General features: G+C 45.3%; 1 protein-coding gene across 1 annotated transcript; it reads left to right on the plus strand.

The window, feature by feature from the left end:
* The first annotated feature begins 746 nt into the window (after positions 1 to 746).
* Positions 747 to 23,346, plus strand: LOC148517236 (alpha/beta hydrolase domain-containing protein 17C-like). Its single transcript, XM_088478966.1, has 3 exons — positions 747 to 1,237; positions 19,455 to 19,634; positions 23,127 to 23,346. The coding sequence occupies exons 1-3, from the start codon at positions 747 to 749 to the stop codon at positions 23,344 to 23,346; spliced, it is 891 nt and encodes a 296-aa protein (XP_088335092.1).
* Positions 23,347 to 26,101: the final 2,755 nt, after the last annotated feature.

Raw genomic sequence — 26,101 nt, forward strand, 5'->3', positions numbered from 1 at the left:
TGGTGTATAATATTTGGAAGTGGGTCCAGAATTACCTGCAATCAGGGCTCCAAGCACCGGTGGTGAAATGAGGGGAGCAGGGAAGCCATAGTCTTTACATGTATGACAATAATTATAGGGCTGTCATTTGTTACATGGTTGTTACATTCATTCTACATATAAACATTATGTACAACAGTTATAGAGATGCCCAATACATATGTAACCTAGTAATATCACAATGATAGCTGTGTGCAGGGTGCTGAGACAGCAGCCCTGTAGTGTATGTGATGTCACCTCCATTCCAGTGTCTGTGGTGTCACCTCCATTCCAGTGTCTGTGATGTCACCTCCATTGTCATATTACCTCATGACCACTTGGATGTTACTCAGAGAGTGTAGTGGGTTTGCAGTGCGTGTAGTGGATTATTTATTAGTGATATTAGTATTAGCTTTGTAGTTATTAGCGTTAAGTATTTTATTTTGACTTACATTTAGGATTAGTATTATAGTTAGTATTATAGTTTAGTATTAGTATTATATTATTAGGATTAGTATTATATTATTAGGATTAGTATTATAGTTAGTATTAGTAATATATTATTAGGATTAGTATTATAGTTTAGTATTAGTATTATATTATTAGGATTAGTATTATAGTTAGTATTATATTATTAGGAATAGTAGTATTAGATTAGTATTATATTATTATTAGAATTAGTAGTAGTTTATTAGGACAGGGACCCACCACCACTGCTCTGCCAGAGGATGAAGAAGATATTCTCGTTCCTTTGCGGCGGTATCGCCTCCAGATTGGCCTTTCATCCTCCGACACCTACGTACACTCTGCGGGAGATTGAGGCCCCTCCAGCCCAAGACCTGGCACAAGATGAGCAGGTGGACCCCACAGTCTGCCTACCTCCCCTGTGCAGCCTGCACCTGACAAAGAAGGCTGACTGGAAATTCTCTCAGCGGGAGCTGGATATGATCGATGTATTCCGCTGCACCACCAAGCGGGGAAACAGCCTAGGCTGCATGTATGTCCGCTGTGCCCCTGGGAGCCGGTACACGCTGCTCTATTCGCACGGCAATGCATATGACCTAGGCGAGATGTGTCGCCTGTACATTGCCCTGGGCTCCAAGATCAAATGCAACATTTTCTCATATGACTATTCTGGCTATGGGGTGAGCAGTGGCATACCAAGCGAGAAGAACATGTATGCGGACATCGATGCTGCCTGGCATGCCCTGAGGACCAGGTATGTATAGATGGGGTATATGGGTTTTGTCCAGCCCTCACACAATCTCTGCCTGACACACTGCGGGTGTTGTATGGGTGACCTGTATGTATGTGGGGGGATATGCTACACTAAAGGCACATGTGTATAGTTTAGAGGTGGGCAATAAGCCCCCAGCTGTTGCAGGACTACAAATCCCAGCATGCCCTGCCACAGTTTAGCTATTTGGCCATGCTAAAACTGTTGCAAAGCATGCTGGGACTTGTTGAATCAACAGTTGGAAGGCCACTAATTGCCCACCCCTGGTGTAGTTACTACATGGAGTGTATATGCTGTGTAATGTGCTCTTATTAATCTATATACTCCACTTACACATAAACTACTTAAATAAATGTAAATGGTGTATTGGGGTCTGCTTATATAGAGACAGTGGGCATACTATTGCTGGCATTATAGTGTCTTAGCCAAAGGGCGTAACTACTGTACTGCATACTTGCCTACTTTTGAAAAAGCATTTCAGGGAGATTGTGAATGCAACACCTACAGTATGAGCGCGGCGGTAAATGTACGTTTCCAGCTACATCTGAGAGGCATGTCATAAAATTTATTTCAATACAAATGTAAACCAGCCCCAAAGCAGTCAGTAAGATCTATTTGCTGATGAAACACAGTGATACTTTTCAGAAAATGCATGTAGCCATAGGGATCATTGGCCCTGATTCAGACCCACTCGCAAGCGGCTGTCCGCTCGCAAGTGGGTCGATGTTGTGCACTGCGCATGCGCACGACGGCTGGAGCTCCGTCGTGCGCATGCGCCAGATGCGACGAGCGAAGGACTTTCCTTCGCTCGTTGTGTCTGATCAAAGGGGGCGTGCTGTCGATGTTGATTGACAGCACGCCCCCTTTGGTGGGGGTGCCGGGGGCGTGCCTCCCAGACGGGGGCGTTCCCAAGGGAACGCCTACCGTCAGAAGCCGGCCCACTGACATCACTAGTGATGTCAGTGGGAGTGATTTTGGCTCTGTTAGAGCCAAAATCACTCCGGGCCTTGCGCTTGAAAAACTCAACCGCATGCTCCGGCACGCAGTGGCGATGGTCGCGATGGTCAAGACCATCACGGCCATCAAACTGCACGCTCGTATAGGCTGTGGGTGGTGACCCACAGCTATACGAGCGTCCAGGAGAACGCTCCATAATTATGGAGGACGGCCCTCATTCAGAGCGTGCGCTCTGCTCAGAGCGTACGGCTCTGAATGAGGGCCATTGTGTCTTATAACACATGCAGAGAAATTATACTAATGATCCCATTTAAATGTATATATCTCAGGGTTTTTTTTAATATAACAGCTTCATAATGGGGGTAAGGTGCAAACAGGGAGATTGTTAGACTCTTCAGGGAGTCAGGGAGATTACTTCTATTTCAGGGAGTGTCCCTGACAATGAGGGGGAGTTGGCAAATATGCCTCCCCAGCTTATGTAGAACACATCCCAGCATGCCCTGCCACAGTTTTGCTATTTGGCCATGCTAAACCTGTTGCAAGGCATACTGGGATTTGTAGTTCTACAACAGCTAAAGGGCCGCTTATTGCCCACCCCTGATCTAGCAGCATACTTGCCTACTCTCCCGAAATGGTTGGGAGCCTCTAGAAAATAGGGTGTCGATCCCGGCCTCCCGGATGGTGCCGCCCGCCAGCACCACCCTGCAACTCTCGCCGATATCTGCTGCTACCTTTGATAATTGGTCGGTCTAGGGGCAGCTGATGACGCGATTTGCGGGGCTGCAATAACGAGTTTGCGCAGTCATGCCCCTTGCCCTGCCCTCAAAATCGTGCCACGCCCCCCTAGCTGTGTGCCAAGCTGGCTGCCTCTCCCGGAAGGACAGCGTAAGGCAGGTGCAATCTGACTGAGCCAGTTTAAACTAGGGGTGTGCACCGGCCACTTTTCGTGTTTTGTGTTTTGGTTTTGGATCTGGATCTTTCTTCGTGTTTTGGATCTGGATTGGTTTTGCCAAAACCACCCTTGCGTGTTTTGGGTTCTGGGTTTTGTGTTTTGGATCTGTATTTTTTTGAAAAAAAGCATAAAAACAGCTAAAATCACAGAATTTGTAGGTTTTTCTGCTCCTATGCTATTATTAACCTCAATAACCTTACTTTCCACTCATTTCCAGTCTATTCTGAATACCTCACACCTCACAATAGTGTTTTTATGTCCAAAAGAATATTTTTATTGTTTGTGGAGCACACTTTGAGGGTTACACCACCCTTTAACAGACAGACGCACGCTTGTCGCTGCTGCTTTGAGGATGCAAGTGCGGCTACAGCACACACAATTCACAAAGACAGAAAAAAGAAGAAGAATATTTTAATTGTTTGTGTAGAACACTTTGAGGTGTCACCACCCTTTAACAGACAGACGCACGCTTGTCGCTGCTGCTTTAAGGATGCAGGTGCGGCTACAGCCCACACATTTCACAAAGACCAAAAAAAAAAGAACAATATTTTAATTGTTTGTGTAGAACACTTTGAGGTGTCACCACCCTTTAACAGACAGACGCACGCTTGTCGCTGCTGCTTTAAGGATGCAGGTGCGGCTACAGCCCACACAATTCACATAGACAGAAAAAAAAAGAACAATATTTTAATTGTTTGTGTAGCACACTTTGAGGGTGTCACCACCCTTTAACAGACAGACGCACGCTTGTCGCTGCTGCTTTGAGGATGCAAGTGTGGCTACATCGCACACAAGTCACAAACACATTAAAAAAATAGTTTTTTATTTTTTGGAACACTTTGAGAGTTACACCACCCTTTGACAGACGCACGCTTGTCGCTGCTGCTTTAAGGATGCAGGTGCGGCTACAGCCCACACATTTCACAAAGACCGAAAAAAAAAGAACAATATTTTAATTGTTTGTGTAGAACACTTTGAGGGTGTCACCACCCTTTAACAGACAGACGCACGCTTGTCGCTGCTGCTTTAAGGATGCAGGTGCGGCTACATCGCACACAAGTCACAAACACATTAAAAAAATAGTTTTTTATTTTTTGGAGCACTTTGAGAGTTACACCACCCTTTAACAGACAGACGCACGCTTGTCGCTGCTGCTTTAAGGATGCAGGTGCGGCTACAGCCCACACATTTCACAAAGACCAAAAAAAAAAGAACAATATTTTAATTGTTTGTGTAGCACACTTTGAGGGTGTCACCACCCTTTAACAGACAGACGCATGCTTGTCGCTGCTGCTTTAAGGATGCAGGTGCGGCTACAGCCCACACAATTCACAAAGACAGAAAAAAAAAGAACAATATTTTAATTGTTTGTGTAGCACACTTTGAGGGTGTCACCACCCTTTAACAGACAGACGCACGCTTGTCGCTGCTGCTTTAAGGATGCAGGTGCGGCTACAGCCCACACATTTCACAAAGACCAAAAAAAAAAGAACAATATTTTAATTGTTTGTGTAGCACACTTTGAGGGTGTCACCACCCTTTAACAGACAGACGCACGCTTGTCGCTGCTGCTTTAAGGATGCAGGTGCGGCTACAGCCCACACAATTCACAAAGACAGAAAAAAAAAGAACAATATTTTAATTGTTTGTGTAGCACACTTTGAGGGTGTCACCACCCTTTAACAGACAGACGCACGCTTGTCGCTGCTGCTTTAAGGATGCAGGTGCGGCTACAGCCCACACAATTCACAAAGACAGAAAAAAAAAGAACAATATTTTAATTGTTTGTGTAGCACACTTTGAGGGTGTCACCACCCTTTAACAGACAGACGCACGCTTGTCGCTGCTGCTTTAAGGATGCAGGTGCGGCTACAGCCCACACAATTCACAAAGACAGAAAAAAAAGAACAATATTTTAATTGTTTGTGTAGCACACTTTGAGGGTGTCACCACCCTTTAACAGACAGACGCATGCTTGTCGCTGCTGCTTTGAGGATGCAGGTGGAATCTAGACGGGATTTGGAACCGAGGACACACTACCTCCATCAATTGTCTAAATCCCACTGCACTAATGTCGGATACCGGACGCACGTCTAACACCAACATAGCAGTCAAGGCCTCAGTTATACGTTTTGCTTCAGGATGACTGCTGTCGTACTTCATCCTCATCGCTAGGGACTGTTGGAGGGTCAATTGTTTAGTAAAAGTAGTGATGTTCCTACTTCCTCTCTGGGATGATGAACAACTCCCAGCAGCAGCAACAGCACTAGGAGGAAGTGGTTCTTGATCTTTCCCTATTTTATTTTTATCGGAGAAAGTTTGGTCCTCCATTTATGTTATATTGATATATATACGTGCGGCTAAAGCGCACACAAACACAGAAAATATTTTTTTATTTTTGCTGGAGAGTAGTGCACTTTGTGGGTTACACCACCCTTTAAGAAATGAGCCAGCCGGCTCTTTACTTATGGGACACAGGCGCACGCTTGGCGCTGCTCCTTTGTTGATGCACGTGCAGCCACAGTGCACACAAGTCACAAACACAGAAAATATATATTTTTTTGGTTTGGAGTGTACTTTGGGGGTTACAGAACCCTTTAACGGTCAAGCCAGCCGGCCCTTTACTTATGACACAGGCGCACGCTTGGCACTACTTTGTTGATGCACGTGCGGCTACTGCGCACACAATTCACAAACACAGAAAATAATTTTTTTTTTGGTTTGGACTGGAGTGTACTTTCGGGGGTTACAGCACCCTTAACGGTCAAGCCAGCCGGCCCTTTACTTATGACACAGGCGCACGCTTGGCACTACTTTGTTGATGCACGTGCGGCTACTGCGCACACAATTCACAAACACAGAAAATAATTTTTTTTTTGGTTTGGACTGGAGTGTACTTTCGGGGGTTACAGCACCCTTAACGGTCAAGCCAGCCAGCCCTTTACTTATGACACAGGCGCACGCTTGGCACTACTTTGTTGATGCACATGCGGCTACTGCGCACACAATTCACAAACACAGAAAATAATTTTTTTTTTGGTTTGGACTGGAGTGTACTTTCGGGGGTTACAGCACCCTTAACGGTCAAGCCAGCCGGCCCTTTACTTATGATACAGGCGCACGCTTGGCACTACTTTGTTGATGAACGTGCGGCTACTGCGCACACAATTCACAAACACAGAAAATAATTTTTTTTTTGGTTTGGACTGGAGTGTACTTTGGGGGTTACAGCACCCTTTAATGGTCAAGCCAGCCGGCCCTTTACTTATGACACAGGCGCACGCTTGGCACTACTTTGTTGATGCATATGCGGCTACTGCACACACAATTCACAAACACAGAAAATTATTTTTTTTTTGGTTTGGACTGGAGTGTACTTTCGGGGGTTACAGCACCCTTAACGGTCAAGCCAGCCGGCCCTTTACTTATGACAAAGGCGCACGCTTGGCACTACTTTGTTGATGAACGTGCGGCTACTGCGCACACAATTCACAAACACAGAAAATAATTTTTTTTATGGTTTGGACTGGAGTGTACTTTGGGGGTTACAGCACCCTTTAATGGTCAAGCCAGCCGGCCCTTTACTTATGACACAGGCGCACGCTTGGCACTACTTTGTTGATGCACGTGCGGCTACTGCGCACACAATTCACAAACACAGAAAATAATTTTTTTTTTGGTTTGGACTGGAGTGTACTTTCGGTGGTTACAGCACCCTTAACGGTCAAGCCAGCCGGCCCTTTACTTATGACACAGGCGCACGCTTGGCACTACTTTGTTGATGCACGTGCGGCTACTGCGCACACAATTCACAAACACAGAAAATAATTTTTTTTTTGGTTTGGACTGGAGTGTACTTTCGGAGGTTACAGCACCCTTAACGGTCAAGCCAGCCAGCCCTTTACTTATGACACAGGCGCACGCTTGGCACTACTTTGTTGATGCACATGCGGCTACTGCGCACACAATTCACAAACACAGAAAATAATTTTTTTTTTGGTTTGGACTGGAGTGTACTTTCGGGGGTTACAGCACCCTTAACGGTCAAGCCAGCCGGCCCTTTACTTATGACACAGGCGCACGCTTGGCACTACTTTGTTGATGAACGTGCGGCTACTGCGCACACAATTCACAAACACAGAAAATAATTTTTTTTTTGGTTTGGACTGGAGTGTACTTTGGGGGTTACAGCACCCTTTAATGGTCAAGCCAGCCGGCCCTTTACTTATGACACAGGCGCACGCTTGGCACTACTTTGTTGATGCATATGCGGCTACTGCGCACACAATTCACAAACACAGAAAATAATTTTTTTTCTGGTTTGGACTGGAGTGTACTTTCGGGGGTTACAGCACCCTTAACGGTCAAGCCAGCTGGCCCTTTACTTATGACACAGGCGCACGCTTGGCACTACTTTGTTGATGCACGTGCGGCTACTGCGCACACAATTCACAAACACAGAAAATAATTTTTTTTTTGGTTTGGACTGGAGTGTACTTTCGGGGGTTACAGCACCCTTAATGGTCAAGCCAGCCGGCCCTTTACTTATGACACAGGCGCACGCTTGGCACTACTTTGTTGATGAACGTGCGGCTACTGCGCACACAATTCACAAACACAGAAAATAATTTTTTTTTTGGTTTGGACTGGAGTGTACTTTGGGGGTTACAGCACCCTTTAATGGTCAAGCCAGCCGGCCCTTTACTTATGACACAGGCGCACGCTTGGCACTACTTTGTTGATGCATATGCGGCTACTGCGCACACAATTCACAAACACAGAAAATAATTTTTTTTTGGGTTTGGACTGGAGTGTACTTTCGGGGGTTACAGCACCCTTAACGGTCAAGCCAGCCGGCCCTTTACTTATGACACAGGCGCACGCTTGGCACTACTTTGTTGATGCACGTGCGGCTACTGCGCACACAATTCACAAACACAGAAAATAATTTTTTTTTTGGTTTGGACTGGAGTGTACTTTCGGGGGTTACAGCACCCTTAACGGTCAAGCCAGCCGGCCCTTTACTTATGACACAGGCGCACGCTTGGCACTACTTTGTTGATGCACGTGCGGCTACTGCGCACACAATTCACAAACACAGAAAATAATTTTTTTTTTGGTTTGGACTGGAGTGTACTTTCGGGGGTTACAGCACCCTTAACGGTCAAGCCAGCCGGCCCTTTACTTATGACACAGGCGCACGCTTGGCACTACTTTGTTGATGCACGTGCGGCTACTGCGCACACAATTCACAAACACAGAAAATATATTATTTTTTTAGCACTTGGGGGGAGCACCCCTGATGGACAGAGCACCCCCTGGACAACACTTCAGCACCCCTTTAGGACTGGGACACTGCACAGGACTTTGGAGTGGACACAGCCCCTATGGAGAACTGACTGCACAACACAGTCCAGCCAGCCCCTATGGACTTTGAAGTAGTGGACACAGCCCCTATTAACAACAGCAGCACAGCACAACACAGCCAGCCCCTATGGACTTTGAAGTAGTGGACAACAGCAGCACTACACTACACTACACTACACAGCCCTAACTCCCACCCTCCCTCTTCACTGTCCACAGCCGAGTGAGAAAATGGCGCCGACGTGTGTACCTTATATAGGATCCAAAACCCGCGAGACTCGGAAGGCGGGAAGATGACGTTTTGCCTCGATTTCAGATCCGAGTCAGGCGGGAAAAGTCGAGCCTGACTCGGATCGGACTCGGATCGGGGGGGCTCGGGGGGGTTCGGATTTCAGAAATCCGAACCCGCTCACCCCTAGTTTAAACCCCGTGGTTGTGGGAGCAGTATACCTATAAGGACTTTGATGTTGGTGTCAATCATTAGTCTTAGCCTATAGGGATCCTTGGGGGTTTGGCCTTGCTGGTATATTAGGTCGGTTATCCAAAGACTCCGCCTCTCTGCTTCTTGAAATTTTCAGCCCAGAGATCAGGGAAGTGGTCTGTACAATTTGCATCTATAAAGTTTGTGCATAGTCTGTTTTCCTTTCTTTTTATTTATTTTCTAACCTTTCTATTCTCTTAGTTCCTCTTGTCCCAGTCTTTATTGTTTCCTCTTTCCCTTACTCTACCTATTTATTACCTTTTAGTTTGTTGGAGCATATTGCATTAACTGACCCCTATTGTGCAGTCCCTCGTGATGCCCCGTCGTCCACTCAAGCGTGCAGCCCACTCGGAGCGGAGCCTGATGAGACCCGCGCGGAGTGCGGTCACGTGGCCCGGCGCGACTCTGGGTCGCATCGCTGGTCACCGCTTGTGGCATCTGCGCCGGGGTCGGAGGCTGCTTCAGCAGCCCTGGCTCCCGGCAGTGTTATACAGCAGTGATGTGCTCCATCGCGCCGCATATTGTTGAGGGATGCGCCCCGCGCGGCTGCTGCGGGCACGTCCCTGGTGGCTGGCTCAGGCATGGCGGCGGGGACAGCGGTACCACTGTGGGTACAGGGCATAGTGCTGGGTCCCTGGTGCTGCTGTCCCCGGTAGGGGTCAGCAGCGTTTTGGGCCGGGGGTGGGACTAGCAGCCACCGCTGTCATGGCGCATAAGGGTTTTTAAGCCAGAGAGAGGAAGTAGGGCGTCTGTCCATGGACCTGTTGAGCAACCTGCAGGTCAGGCTGGCTCTCTAGACTACACCCCGCAGTTAACGCAGCACAGCGTGTGCGGAGGGCCCGCTTGCGTGATTCCCATGTTAAATAATTGGCACCATATTTTTTAACATGTATCAGCATTAATAAATAACCTGTGCACCAGCTAAGAGATCTGGAAACCCTGCACTGTTAGGGATGTGCTGCTATAGAGCCAATATATACATGTATGTCCAGGGCAGTGCTAGGACCTTCTGCTGTTCCACCAGACCCCCAGACTTGCTCCAATGATCTGGAATGCTGCCCACCTATGAAATAAACATACAGCCCAGGCAGGATGGCCCTACTGCCTCGTGTAATGGCTTATTGTGATCGCTGGTCCTGTATGTTTTGGGGCAGTGGCACTCGGTACACTGTGTGTGACACATATAGTGGTTTAGTGTGATTGGTCCTGTATATGCTGGAATTATGACACACTGGGGTATATGTACGAAGCCCAGAAGCGGTATCAGCGCACGTTATGTGTGCTGATACTGCTTCTCCCCAATGTATGATCGGGGGTCTGGGCGGTAAATGACAGGGGCGCTATGAGCCCCTGTCATTATCGGCGCTGCTATCTATAAAATAGCAGCGCCGAGCGGCAGGGCCATGTACGAACGGTCATACCGCATGACCGTTTGGCAGGCTGTAGCTGTCCTATCCCCACAGCAGGGACAGCGCTGTCCCTGCTGGGGTGGCTGCCGGCTCCAGGCTGCGCGCGGGGATCTCGCGATACTTGCGAGATCCCACGCATGCTCAGTGGAGCCAGCTGGGACAGAGACACAGCGCATCAGCACTAGGCTGATGCGCTGCTGTCTCTAGCGGGTAGCGTCGGAGGGGGGAGTTAACGCTCCCCCTCTCCGGCCGATGAGATGTTCTTACATCTGATCGGTAGTGCTTCCTGCTTCGCCTCGGTAAAGAGGCGCAGCGGTATAGCCGCACGTTAAGTGCCGCAATAACACATCTACCCCAATACACTATGTATGACATATAATGGGTTACTGTGATCGCTGGTCCTGTATATGCTGGAATTATGAAATACAATACACTATGTATGACACATAATGTGTGCGTTACTGTGATCGCTGGTCCTGTATATGCTGGAATTATGACACAATACACTATGTGTGACACATAATGGGTTACTGTGATCGCTGGTCCTGTATATGCTGGAATTATGAAATACAATACACTATGTATGACACATATAATGGGTTGCTGCGATCGCTGGTCCTGTTTATGCTGGAATTATGACACACAATACACTATGTATGACACATATAATGGGTTACTGTGATCGCTGGTCCTGTATATGCTGGAATTATGACACAATACACTATGTATGACACATATAAGGGGTTACTGTGATCGCTGGTCCTGTATATGCTGGAATTATGAAATACAATACACTATGTATGACACATATAATGGGTTGCTGCGATCGCTGGTCCTGTATATGCTGGAATTATGACACACAATACACTATGTATGACACATATAATGGGTTGCTGTGATCGCTGGTCCTGTATATGCTGGAATTATGACACACAATACACTATGTATGACACATATAAGGGGTTACTGTGATCGCTGGTCCTGTTTATGCTGGAATTATGACACACAATACACTATGTATGACACATATAAGGGGTTACTGTGATCGCTGGTCCTGTTTATGCTGGAATTATGACACACAATACACTATGTGTGACACATATAGTGGGTTACTGTGATCGCTGGTCCTGTATATGCTGGAATTATGACACACAATACACTATGTATGACACATATAGTGGGTTACTGTGATCGCTGGTCCTGTATATGCTGGAATTATGACACACAATACACTATGTATGACACATATAATGGGTTGCTGCGATCGCTGGTCCTGTATATGCTGGGGTTATGACGCACAGTGCACTATGTATGACATATAGTGGGTTGCTGTGATCGCTGGTCCTGTATATGCTGGAATTATGACACACAATACACTATGTATGACACATATAAGGGGTTACTGTGATCGCTGGTCCTGTTTATGCTGGAATTATGACACAATACACTATGTATGACACATATAGTGGGTTACTGTGATCGCTGGTCCTGTATATGCTGGAATTATGACACACAATACACTATGTATGACAAATATAATGGGTTACTGTGATCGCTGGTCCTGTATATGCTGGAATTATGACACAATACACTATGTATGACATATAAGGGGTTACTGTGATCGCTGGTCCTGTTTATGCTGGAATTATGACACAATACACTATGTATGACACATATAATGGGTTACTGTGGTCGCTGGTCCTGTTTATGCTGGAATTATGACACACAATACACTATGTATGACTCATATAAAGGGTTACTGTGATCGCTGGTCCTGTATATGCTGGAATTATGACACACAATACACTATGCATGACACATATAAGGGGTTACTGTGATCTCTGGTCCTGTTTATGCTGGAATTATGACACACAATACACTATGTATGACACATATAGTGGGTTACTGTGATCGCTGGTCCTGTTTATGCTGGAATTATGACACAATACACTATGTATGACACATATAGTGGGTTACTGTAGTTGCTGGTCCTGTTTATGCTGGAATTATGACACACAATACACTATGTATGACACATATAGTGGGTTACTGTGATCGCTGGTCCTGTATATGCTGGAATTATGACACACAATACACTATGTGTGACACATATAATGGGTTGCTGCGATCGCTGGTCCTGTATATGCTAGGGTTATGATGCACAGTACACTATGTATGACATATAGTGGGTTGCTGTGGTCGCTGGTCCTGTATATGCTGGAATTATGAAATACAATACACTATGTATGACACATAATGTGTGCGTTACTGTGATCGCTGGTCCTGTTTATGCTGGAATTATGACACAATACACTATGTGTGACACATAATGGGTTACTGTGATCGCTGGTCCTGTATATGCTGGAATTGTGAAATACAATACACTATGTATGACACATATAATGGGTTGCTGCGATCGCTGGTCCTGTATATGCTGGAATTATGACACACAATACACTATGTATGACACATATAATGGGTTGCTGTGATCGCTGGTCCTGTATATGCTGGAATTATGACACATAATACACTATGTATGACACATATAAGGGGTTACTGTGATCACTGGTCCTGTATACGCTGGAATTATGACACAATACACTATGTATGACACATATAATGGGTTACTGTGATCGCTGGTCCTGTTTATGCTGGAATTATGACACACAATACACTATGTATGACACATATAAGGGGTTACTGTGATCGCTGGTCCTGTTTATGCTGGAATTATGACACACAATACACTATGTATGACACATATAGTGGGTTACTGTGATCGCTGGTCCTGTATATGCTGGAATTATGACACACAATACACTATGTATGACACATATAAGGGGTTACTGTGATCGCTGGTCCTGTATATGCTGGAATTATGACACAGAATACACTGTATGACACATATAGTGGGTTACTGTGATCGCTGGTCCTGTATATGCTGGAATTATGACACACAATACACTATGTGTGACACATATAATGGGTTGCTGCGATCGCTGGTCCTGTATATGCTAGGGTTATGATGCACAGTACACTATGTATGACATATAGTGGGTTGCTGTGGTCGCTGGTCCTGTATATGCTGGAATTATGAAATACAATACACTGTGTGTGACACATATAATGGGTTACTGTGATAGCTGGTCCTGTATATACTGGAATTATGACACAATACACTATGTATGACACATATAATGGGTTACTGTGATCGCTGGTCCTGTATATGCTGGGGTTATGATGCATAGTACACTATGTATGACATATAGTGGGTTGCAGTGATCGCTGGTCCTGTATATGCTGGAATTAATGGACACAATATAATTTGTATGACGCATATAGTGGGTTGCTGTGATCGCTGGTCCTGTTTATGCTGGAATTTTGACACACAATACACTATGTATGACTCATATAATGGGTTACTGTGATCGCTGGTCCTGTAGATGCTGGAATTATGACACAATACACTTTGTATGACACATATAATGGGTTACTGTGATCGCTGGTCCTGTATATGCTGGAATTATGAAATACAATACACTATGTATGACACATATAATGGGTTGCTGCGATCGCTGGTCCTGTATATGCTGGAATTATGACACACAATACACTATGTATGACACATATAATGGGTTGCTGTGATCGCTGGTCCTGTATATGCTGGAATTATAACACACAATACACTATGTATGACACATATAGTGGGTTACTGTGATCGCTGGTCCTGTATATGCTGGGGTTATGACGCACAGTACACTATGTATGACATATAGTGGGTTGCTGTGATCGCTGGTCCTGTATATGCTGGAATTAATGGACACAATATAATTTGTATGACGCATGTTAAAGCTGGATAAGTGCTAATTATACTCTCTTCATGGACTGGCTTCCTGCTTCGCCTCGGTAAAGAGGCACAGCGGTATAGCGGCAAATTAAGTGCCGCTATAACACATCTACCCCAATACACTATGTATGACATATAATGGGTTACTGTGATCGCTGGTCCTGTTTATGCTGGAATTATGACACAATACACTATGTATGACACATATAATGGGTTACTGTGGTCGCTGGTCCTGTTTATGCTGGAATTATGACACACAATACACTATGTATGACTCATATAAAGGGTTACTGTGATCGCTGGTCCTGTATATGCTGGAATTATGACACACAATACACTATGCATGACACATATAAGGGGTTACTGTGATCTCTGGTCCTGTTTATGCTGGAATTATGACACACAATACACTATGTATGACACATATAGTGGGTTACTGTGATCGCTGGTCCTGTTTATGCTGGAATTATGACACAATACACTATGTATGACACATATAGTGGGTTACTGTGGTTGCTGGTCCTGTTTATGCTGGAATTATGACACACAATACACTATGTATGACACATATAGTGGGTTACTGTGATCGCTGGTCCTGTATATGCTGGAATTATGACACACAATACACTATGTGTGACACATATAATGGGTTGCTGCGATCGCTGGTCCTGTATATGCTAGGGTTATGATGCACAGTACACTATGTATGACATATAGTGGGTTGCTGTGGTCGCTGGTCCTGTATATGCTGGAATTATGAAATACAATACACTATGTATGACACATAATGTGTGCGTTACTGTGATCGCTGGTCCTGTTTATGCTGGAATTATGACACAATACACTATGTGTGACACATAATGGGTTACTGTGATCGCTGGTCCTGTATATGCTGGAATTGTGAAATACAATACACTATGTATGACACATATAATGGGTTGCTGCGATCGCTGGTCCTGTATATGCTGGAATTATGACACAGAATACACTATGTATGACACATATAATGGGTTGCTGTGATCGCTGGTCCTGTATATGCTGGAATTATGACACATAATACACTATGTATGACACATATAAGGGGTTACTGTGGTCGCTGGTCCTGTATACGCTGGAATTATGACACAATACACTATGTATGACACATATAATGGGTTACTGTGATCGCTGGTCCTGTTTATGCTGGAATTATGACACACAATACACTATGTATGACACATATAAGGGGTTACTGTGGTCGCTGGTCCTGTTTATGCTGGAATTATGACACACAATACACTATGTATGACTCATATAAAGGGTTACTGTGATCGCTGGTCCTGTATATGCTGGAATTATGACACACAATACACTATGCATGACACATATAAGGGGTTACTGTGATCTCTGGTCCTGTTTATGCTGGAATTATGACACACAATACACTATGTATGACACATATAGTGGGTTACTGTGATCGCTGGTCCTGTTTATGCTGGAATTATGACACAATACACTATGTATGACACATATAGTGGGTTACTGTGGTTCCTGGTCCTGTTTATGCTGGAATTATGACACACAATACACTATGTATGACACATATAGTGGGTTACTGTGATCGCTGGTCCTGTATATGCTGGAATTATGACACATAATACACTATGTGTGACACATATAATGGGTTGCTGCGATCGCTGGTCCTGTATATGCTAGGGTTATGATGCACAGTACACTATGTATGACATATAGTGGGTTACTGTGATCGCTGGTCCTGTATATACTGGAATTATGACACAATACACTATGTATGACACATATAATGGGTTACTGTGATCGCTGGACCTGTATATGCTGGGGTTATGATGTATAGTACACTATGTATGACATATGGGCCCTCATTCAGAGCCGCACGCTCTGAGCAGAGCGCACGCTCTGAATGAGGGCCGCCCTCCATAAAAATGGAGCGTCCTCCTGGACGCTCGTATAGCTGTGGGTCACCAATTGTACAGACCACTTCCCTGATCTCTGGGCTGGAAATTTCCAGAAGCAAAGAGGCGGAGTCTTTGGATAACAGACCTAATCTAACAGCAAGGCCAAACCCCCAAGGATCCCTATAGGCTAAGACTAATGATTGACACCAACATCAAAGTCCTTATAGGTATACTGCTCCCACAACCACGGGGTTTAAACCGGCTCAGTCAGATTGCACCTGCTTTACGCTGTCCTTCCGGGAGAGGCAGCAAGCTTGGCACACAGCTAGGGGAGCATGGCACGATTTTGAGGACAGGGCGAGGTGCATGACTGCGCAAACTCGTTATTGCAGCCCCCGGTACACAATGCTGAGATTACCAGCACTGTATTGCCAGGGGCGGGGCCATGATGACGCGATTCAGCGCAAATCGCGTCATCAGCTGCCCCTAGACCGACCAATTATCAATGGTAGCAGCAGACATCGGCGAGAGTTGCAGGGTGGTGCTGGCGGGCGGCACCATCCGGGAGGCCGGGATCGACACCCTATTTTCTGGAGGCTCCCAACCATTTCGGGAGAGTAGGCAAGTATGCTGCTAGATCAGGGGTGGGCAATAAGCGGCCCTTTAGCTGTTGTAGAGCTACAAATCCCAGTATGCCTTGCAACAGGTTTAGCATGGCCAAATAGCAAAACTGTGGCAGGGCATGCTGGGATGTGTTCTACATAAGCTGGGGAGGCATATTTGACAACTCCCCCTCATTGTCAGGGACACTCCCTGAAATAGAAGTAATCTCCCTGACTCCCTGAAGAGTCTAACAATCTCCCTGTTTGCACCTTACCCCCATTATGAAGCTGTTATATGAAAAAAACCCCTGAGATATATACATTTAAATGGGATCATTAGTATAATTTCTCTGCATGTGTTATAAGACACAATGGCCCTCATTCAGAGCCGTACGCTCTGAGCAGAGCGCACGCTCTGAATGAGGGCCGTCCTCCATAATTATGGAGCGTTCTCCTGGACGCTCATATAGCTGTGGGTCACCACCCACAGCCTATACGAGCGTGCATTTTGATGGTCGTGACCATCGCGACCATCGAAACTGCGAGCCAGAGCCTGCGGTTGAGGTTTTCAACCGCAAGCTCCGAAGTGATTTTGGCTCTATCAGAGCCAAAATCACTCCCACTGACATCACTAGTGATGTCAGTGGGCCGGCTTCTGATGGGAGGCGTTCCCGTGGGAACGCCCCCGTCAGGGAGGCACGCCCGGCACGCCCACCAAAGGGGGCGTGCTGTCAATCAACATCGACTGCACGCCCCCTTTGATCAGACACAACGAGCGAAGGACTTTCCTTCACTCGTCGCGTCTGGCGCATGCGCACGACGGAGCTCCCTCCGTCGTGCGCATGCTCAGTGCAGAACATCGACCCACTTGCGACCGGACAGCCGCTCGCGAGTGGGTCTGAATCAGGCCCATAGTGGGTTGCTGTGATCGCTGGTCCTGTATATGCTGGAATTAATGGACACAATATAATTTGTATGACACATATAATGGGTTACTGTGATCGCTGGTCCTGTATATGCTGGAATTATGACACACAATACACTATGTATGACACATATAGTGGGTTGCTGTGATCGCTGGTCCTGTATATGCTGGAATTATGACACACAATACACTATGTATGACACATATAATGGGTTACTGTGATCGCTGGTCCTGTATATCCTGGGGTTATGACGCACAGTACACTATGTATGACATATAGTGGGTTGCTGTGATCGCTGGTCCTGTATATGCTGGAATTAGTGGACACAATATAATTTGTATGACGCAAGTTAAAGCTGGATAAGTGCTAATTATACTCTCTTCATGGACTGTCTCCACTCACTCTAAAATCATGCATTTGGAACCCCCCCCTCTAGAAATCCTGCATTTTCCACCGGGGGGGTCACTTGGCACGGGGTCACACCTACACCCCGCCATTAGCACAATGTTTGCGGCGGGCGCGCTTAAGCAATTCACGTGTTTTTCCCCGATGGCTTTTGCTAGGTGATGCTTGCTCCTCCCAGTGTTGTGTTTTCTTTGATACCTTTCTTAAATAAACTATATTATTTTCTTACTGGATTGTACGATGACTGGCTAGTCTGGATTATTGGCCATTCATTCATTTGGGCCGGTACGTCGGCCGCTGCACATGACTTAAGCTCTTTTGCTGCGGCCCATGGTTTAGGTGGTTAGGTGTTAGAGGAATGCTGTGGCGTGAATTGAAGGGGCGTCTGTTCAATGGGCAACATCTAATTTGATAGCCCAAATTCAATATTTTATTAATTAATTATTAATAATCTGATGTCAAATACATTTTTAAACCCAACTATGTTCTTGAGTTTATTTTAGATAAGTTTTTAGTTGTGTTAAGTCTGTAAGGTATAGTGCACATATCAACCATAGGGAGTTTAGAGGCAGACAGTTTTTCGACAAGCCTGTCTAGCAGCATAAAGGGGTTATGGCTCACAGCCCCAGGACGCCTGGATCCGGGCATGAGTGGGTTTTGTACAGCCCTGATATAAGGTAAATACAGTCACAATAGGAAATCTATTTCTAATAACACAATATGTACAGGCCTGGAGCTATACTACATAATGTACTTTGCTACTTTTCCAGACTATTGTGATAAGATGTTGAGTTTACTTCGGGTCTGACACCATTTATAGGGTCTTCAGACAAGTACACAGTACTGGTTTCCTCAGTGAGCAGACATTTGTCATTAAGTGGAAAATGTGTCCAAATTAGCTGTGGCTGGGTTGTGGCTTCTGCCAAGCCCAGTATTACTGGGAGGTTTTCCCATCCTTATTTGTCATATTATTTCACTAGTCATTCAGTCTCACAATACATACTATAGTATAACTTCTTCCCACCTAAGCCCATGCAGACCCTGCCCCATTTTGTCATCTGCCTCTGTATGTAAATCATACTGCTGGCACCCAACGTTTGGGAGTTTTCCTCCTGATGTGAATGGACACATGCTGCCCCCAGCTCCTTAGAGGTCCTTGCTGGCTGTAACTAGGTACATGTGCATAACCTATCATTCCGCACATATACTGTTTATCACTGGCAGGTTCTTATAAGTGACCCATTAAGATATAAAGCCTTTATATAGAAGTATCTTGTAAAGAACTACAATAGAACGAAGTGATGCAATTAGATTGTCCTACATTATCTGCTTTATCTCTACAGATACGGAGTCCCTGAAGAAAATATAATTCTATATGGGTTTAGCATAGGGACTGTAGCTGCAATTGACCTGGCCACCCGCTACAAATGTGCAGCATTGATTTTAGAGTCTGCGCTCATGTCAGGGCTGCGGGTATTTTTCCCAAATATACGGAAGACCTACTGTTGCGATCCCTTCCCCAGGTAAGACAATGCTCTGTTTTTATCCTAAGCTGTGGGTTACCTGTGGGGTTTAGTATGTGTTGGAAACAAGCCCTGCCGGGGGCAGCTGACGTATAATAGAATCAGCCATGATGTATGCTTTGTCAGACAGACACCAGCTGTGTAGGCCCAATCTGTTTGTATGTATTGAAATATCCCCACCCACTACATAGGCAAACGCAGGGGGGGTTTCCGTCTGCCTGGAAACCCCCTCCTCACCCCACACCATGACAACAATAGAAATAGTAATAAAATAGAATTTTACTAGTGCTGCAAGTTCTTCACAGTATCACAAATGAAATAATTAGCACCACCTGTGCAACTTTTAACATGTATCAGTCAGTAATAAATAACCTGTGCACCAACTAGGAGATCTGGAAAACATTCACTGTTAGGGATGTGCTGCTATAGAGCCCAATATGTACATATATGTCCAGGGCAGTGCTAGGTTATTCTGCTGCTCCCCCAGACTCCCGGACTTGCTCTAATACTCTGGAATGGTGCCCACATCTAAAATAAAAACATTCAGCTCAGGCAGTATGGCCTTACTGCCACATTTAATGGCTTACTGTGATTGCTGGTCCTCTATATGCTGGAATTATGACACACAATACACTTTGTATGACGCATATTATAGCTGGATATGTGGTAATTATGCCCTCTTCATGGACTGGCCACACTCACTCTAAAATCAAACATTTGGAAACCCCCCTCTAGAAATCCTGCGTTTGCCACTGCACTATCTGAGGACAAGTGCGACATAGTATAAATCAGGCTTTCCATTCTAGGCCAGTTAGAAATTTGTGTTCCATTTGTCACTACTAAGACTGCAGACACAGAAGTTCTCTGCTTTATCTGAACGTTGGCCACATTGGGCCTGATTCACTACAGTTCATCTGCGATAGCAAGCCAATCCACTGCAATGGCAATGCAAACTCAGCACTACATAAGGATGCCCACGTTACCATACGCTCATCCGTAATACCTAGCAGAATAGCAAAACCATTGGTACAATCGAGTACCATCGCAGCCCAGTACGCAACAATCGGCCAATTGCATGCGTATTAGCAACTGTGATCCTTGCTGAATCAGGCCCATTGTCAGGACTCGGTGTCAGATTGCTTGGCGCACAATGTTGTAGCTGTGGTGATCTGTCCACATACTGGACCTCATTCAGAGTCAGTTGTTGCGGCCGCACGGTCGTACGCCACCGATGTTAGCTAAACTGTGCATGCGTAAAGTTCGCAATGCGCGTGCGCAAACTAGCCGCTACGATCAGAAATTTCTCTCTCCTTGAACACAGCCAGGTCGGTAGTTTGAGTGACAGATTGAGGCGTTTGTGGGTGGTAACAGGGGAAGGTGCTTGAAACCGGGGGAGTGGAGATCCGAACGCAGGCGTGCCTAATTATGCGAACGGCGTTTTATGGGAGTGCATAATTAACAAAGTAGTGTCATGGCACATGTGACATGGGAGGTTTGTACACTGACATGATCGTAGAGCTTAAGAGAGGGTATGGTCAACCTTAAGCTCTACGACCAGTTCCGATGGTTCCCGATGGTCTCGATTAATCCTTATATGCCCGGAGATGCCGTGTAATGCGTACGAGAAGGGGGCGTATTTTTTTGTCTTCCGGCCGCTTCCTCCCCTTGGTCGGCCAGCTACCAATCCGATCTTAGGGACGCAACATGCGAGTGCATCATTTGCATATCCGGCCCCTTTTCCCGTACGACCGTGCGGCCGCAACGACCGACTCTGAATGAGGTCCACTGTGCTGTACATGGGAGGCAGAGTTGGCCATGGGAATGTTCCCAGCTTTTACAGAATGCTAACAGGATAATTCCCTACCTGAAACCTCACCCCCAGAGCTTACTTTCTGGGGGCTGTCACCCTGTTTATCCTGCCAGTCACCTAACACCCGCATCTGCTACTGCTCCTCTTGCTGCTGCATGCTCTTATTGGTGAGCAATGTGCTGCCTGTCCATACCTCCCAACTGTCCCACATCCATGGGACAGTCCCGATTTTCTGGGACTATCCTGCTGTCCCACCCAAGGGCCACAGTGTCCTGCAGTGGGAGGGAAGTTGGGGGAGCACAAGGTAGAATAGATGCTGTGCGTATGCATGTAGGGAGATCCTGGGGACTGCCCAGCATCTCAGAGAGTGCTGGACACACCCCTATTGTGACGCCAGCAAAGGTGATGTGAGGCTCCACCCCTTTTCATTGCAGCTCTGCCCCTTTACACCCCCTTTTTGGGCGCAAGCTCCTACGGCACCCAAATGTCCCGGATAGACTTAAAAGTTGTCTTTCTGAGGAACAAGGAGAAGCCATCGATGACTGTGTACTTGTCTCACTGATGCTGCCCCAATGTATTATCAGACAGGCAGCACATTGTTAGATTGCAGGACCTGGCGTAGCAGCAGCGGGAGCGTGTACAACATTGAGGCAACTCTGTAGTATTCCCAATATACCATGGCTATTTATAAATAGGAAATATTGCACTAGTTTTATATTGTATACTGAAAACAAAATAAGGCGTCCATTCATTTATTGTGAAAAACATTATAACCTCTTATGCTAAGCTTAATTTCTAAAAGAAATAACAACACTGACAACAAGTGCATTGGTTCAAATCAGAATTAATGTATTTATTAATTGCAAATTAATTTTAATAAAAGAGGGTGGCAAAAGAAGGCGCTATCACATCCCAGCTCCAGCCAAAATACCTCGTACCACAAAAATGGGGGACGACTTAAACGCCCCCTCTTTCATTATGCGTAACCTGCGCTGTGCGAGTCTCACCGCCCCTTACTTTGGCACAGTCCGAACGCTTCCACAAAGAAAGCGCCCAATCGTCCAACTCGCATAAGTAGGACACACACGCCGTCCTTCAAAGGGGCAAGTGCCCCACATCGACCACTTACGCCACTTGTGGCCGCTGGTTAGTAGCGCCTTCCCGCCTAGTGGTTTAAGAATGTTTAGTAAAGACAAATAAAAGCACAGACAAACACACGGTTTTGGGGAGGGAGGGAGCGGCTTCCAACTGAAAAAGAGGCTGATCCTATTCAAATTCAGCCTTAAATAGCAAAACCTAAATGTACCTGCCCATATAAACCCTAATTGGCTGACCGCAAACTAATGAAAAAAGACCTCACAGAGTAGAAAACTGCCTAGCAACAGATTCTCTAAAACTAACAATCACAAAAAATTGATGACTCTTATATAGCCTCATGCTTGTACAGCCTTCGTCTAGTCTAAGGTATTGTGCATGACTTATTAGGCAATTTGATAGCACTTTGCTCTTTACCAACAGTACATTAATTGTCCCATATAAGTTCTGCCAAAGTATGTGATCTTCTACATGGGCAGCTTTGAATGTTACATGATGTATTTTTGCATTTTTCCAGTCTTTAAATTTAGTGGCCCTATTACATGTTGTTTCTGTTGTATAATTCCGTTGTACCATGTCCTTTCCAGCATTGACAAAATTGCCAAAGTGACCTGCCCTGTGCTCATCATGCATGGCACGAATGACAGAAATGTGCACTTCTCACATGCACTGGCACTATACAATCGCTGCCCACAAGCTGTGTGGCCACTCTGGATAAAAGGCGGAGGGCACTGTAACTTGGGAAATTATGAGAGATACCGAATGAGACTACAGCAGTTTATTTGGGAGGAGCTACCCAATATATGAAGTTTCCTCCGTCCTTCCTCCGTGAAAAACCAGCATCACAGGTACATGAGATTTCACTGATATATACAGTGGTGGCCAAAATTGCGGACACTTTTGAAATTTGAATGTTTTTCAACTTCGAATGCTTATAAAAACTGTTACACTTCATGCAGTGCAATGATTCATATATCAAATGAAAGGAAATTTAATGCTGAATTCAACACAATAAACAGAGGTCAAATATTTGCATTACAAGGGAAGTTATGCAGTGAAAACAACACTTAGGGTGAAAATTCCTGTGTACTTATGATGATACTGTCCTATCAGTATTTCGTTTGGTATCCTTTATTTTTCAAGACAACAGCACAGTGACGTGGCATTGTGTCAACCAATGTTTGGAGCTCTTCCTTCTTTATTATGTGGTGCCATGACACAATTATAGCCTCAATTAATTGTCTTTTATTGGATGGACGCCTCAGATGTACCAGTTTTTTCAAAAGGATCCACACATGTTCTATGGGTTTCAGGTCTGGGCTGTTTCCTGGCTATCCCAGCACCTGTATGTCATCCACCGTGAACCCCTTTTTGCATATCCATGCAGTGTGGCAGGGAGCTGAATCCTGATGGGAAAACAATGGGGCATTATCTGGACAAAGATCCCTGATAGAAGGTAGAAGTTTTGGTTGTAGGATGGTGTCAATGTACTTTATGCTGTTCAGTGTCAATCTGGATGTACCTCTTCCCCAATTGGACGTCTCACATATTTTCTCCCATCACTGCCTAATATCGATATCTTAGTTTCGTCACACCATATCACTTGTTTCCACTGACCTTCTGTCCATGCAATGTGTTCTTTTACCCACTGTATTCGTTTTTGCCACTTTTTTATTCAGCAATGTATTTTTTCAGGGGGAATCCTACCTTTTAGGCCCACCTCCGTTAGTCTTTTCTGTACCATTCTTGCACTGACAAAAACACCAGTTGCACTCAGTTCACTGCTAATGGCCGCAGATGACATCCTTCTGTCCCTGACGCAAATTTGTTTTATTCTCCTATCATCAACAGCTGTTGTGCACTTTTTCCGGCCTTTTCCTTCTTTGTTTTGTATAGATTGTGTTTCCTGATAGCGTAAACAAAACTTTCGTACTCCTGATGTTGTCACATTCCCACCAATTTCTCTCGCAATTGCTGCATACGATAGACCATTTACACGTAACAGCACAATCCTGGATCTCTTCCTGGGTGACCAGTCACCACTTTGTTGGACGACATTGTTGTATTTATTTTTTACACCGTCGGTAGCACTAAACAATTCACACAAACACCCAACCGTAATTGCACTTCCATAACCAACTTTATTCTGCAAAATGAAACCGCCAAACTGACCTTTCCCACCTTTGAACATGACCTTGCACCTGCTTATAAACGACAGCTGATTGGTCCTCAGAACGACGATTCCGATTGGCTGGGAGAAGCTGTTACTACAATCCGCTTCTTGAATCTCACGCATCTGTGCTTCTTTGTCTGACTGAAAGTAGCATAACTTCCCTTGTAATGCAAATATTTGACCTCTGTTTATTGTGTTGTATTCAGCATTAAATTTCCTTTCATTTGACATATGAATCATTGCACTGAGTGAAGTGAAACAGTTTTTTTTATAAGCATTCAAAGTTGAAAAACATTCTAATTTCAAAATGTGTCCGCAATTTTGGCCACCAGTGTAATTGAAGGCACTTACTGTAAGCCAGGGTTTCTCACCCGAGCCATCAAGTACCACCAACAGGTCATATTTTGTGGATTTCATTAATCTTGCACAGGTGAGTTAATCTATTTATCCAGCCTGCTTCCACACAGAGAAATCCTTAAAACATGACCTGTTGGGTAAACTTGAGGATTGAGGATCAGAACCACTGCTATAGAGTAATGCAGACGACACATCTACAGCCATAATTCCCCATTCTTCCTATCCTGTTAAATATCCCCAACCCCAATAATTTTTCAGTCGGGATCAGTGAATCGAGGATTTCCAACATGATAAATTTTCCCTAATTCCCCGACCTCACCGTTGGCAGAATGGGAAATTGGGGCGATACATTGCAGATCTATGGACCCCATAACACTGATGTTTTTCTGTGTCAGTTATAGCATCATGTTGATATAAGACAAAATAGTATAGGATACAGCAACATGAGAATTGCAGTAAAACCCCGAAATGCAGGTGTGACTGCATTTTTCATATACACCAAGCCTCGAAATGCGATGCCGTCCAGAGCTTTGATGCAGTGGGTAATAGATAACGTCTGCAGCATGTGGCCGTGTGCATTTGGATAAGTCAATCTTGCAATTGGCACCCAACTAGATTTTTTTTTTTTTGCAAAAATGTTTTTATTGAAAACACAGTAAATATGGTACATTTATAAAAAGTATACCAAAAGTAAAGATATAAATACCAAGAAGATATACTGGTCACAATATAAAACGAGTATGCAGTCAGGAAGTCGGCGGTCGAAATGCTTACCGTCGGCTTCCCGGCTGTGTAATCCCGGCATGGGACTAATGATAGGCTTTTAATTCCCAACACCTATGATTATCCCCATGCCAAAATCCCGATGCCCGGCATCTCGAACGAAGGTAAGGCTGGCGTCTGTACCGTTTAGCCGTGGAAGTGGGGGGAGGTGTGTAGGTTTATGGACTCCCGGGGTGACTTAGGGTTAGGCACCCCCCGGGAGGGTTAGTGGAAGGGGGGTTAGGCACCCCCAGGGGGAGGTTAGGGTTA

The sequence above is a fragment of the Taudactylus pleione genome, unplaced genomic scaffold (assembly GCF_031769625.1).
Source record: "Taudactylus pleione unplaced genomic scaffold, aTauple2 ptg000225l, whole genome shotgun sequence".
Taxonomy (NCBI): domain Eukaryota; kingdom Metazoa; phylum Chordata; class Amphibia; order Anura; family Myobatrachidae; genus Taudactylus; species Taudactylus pleione.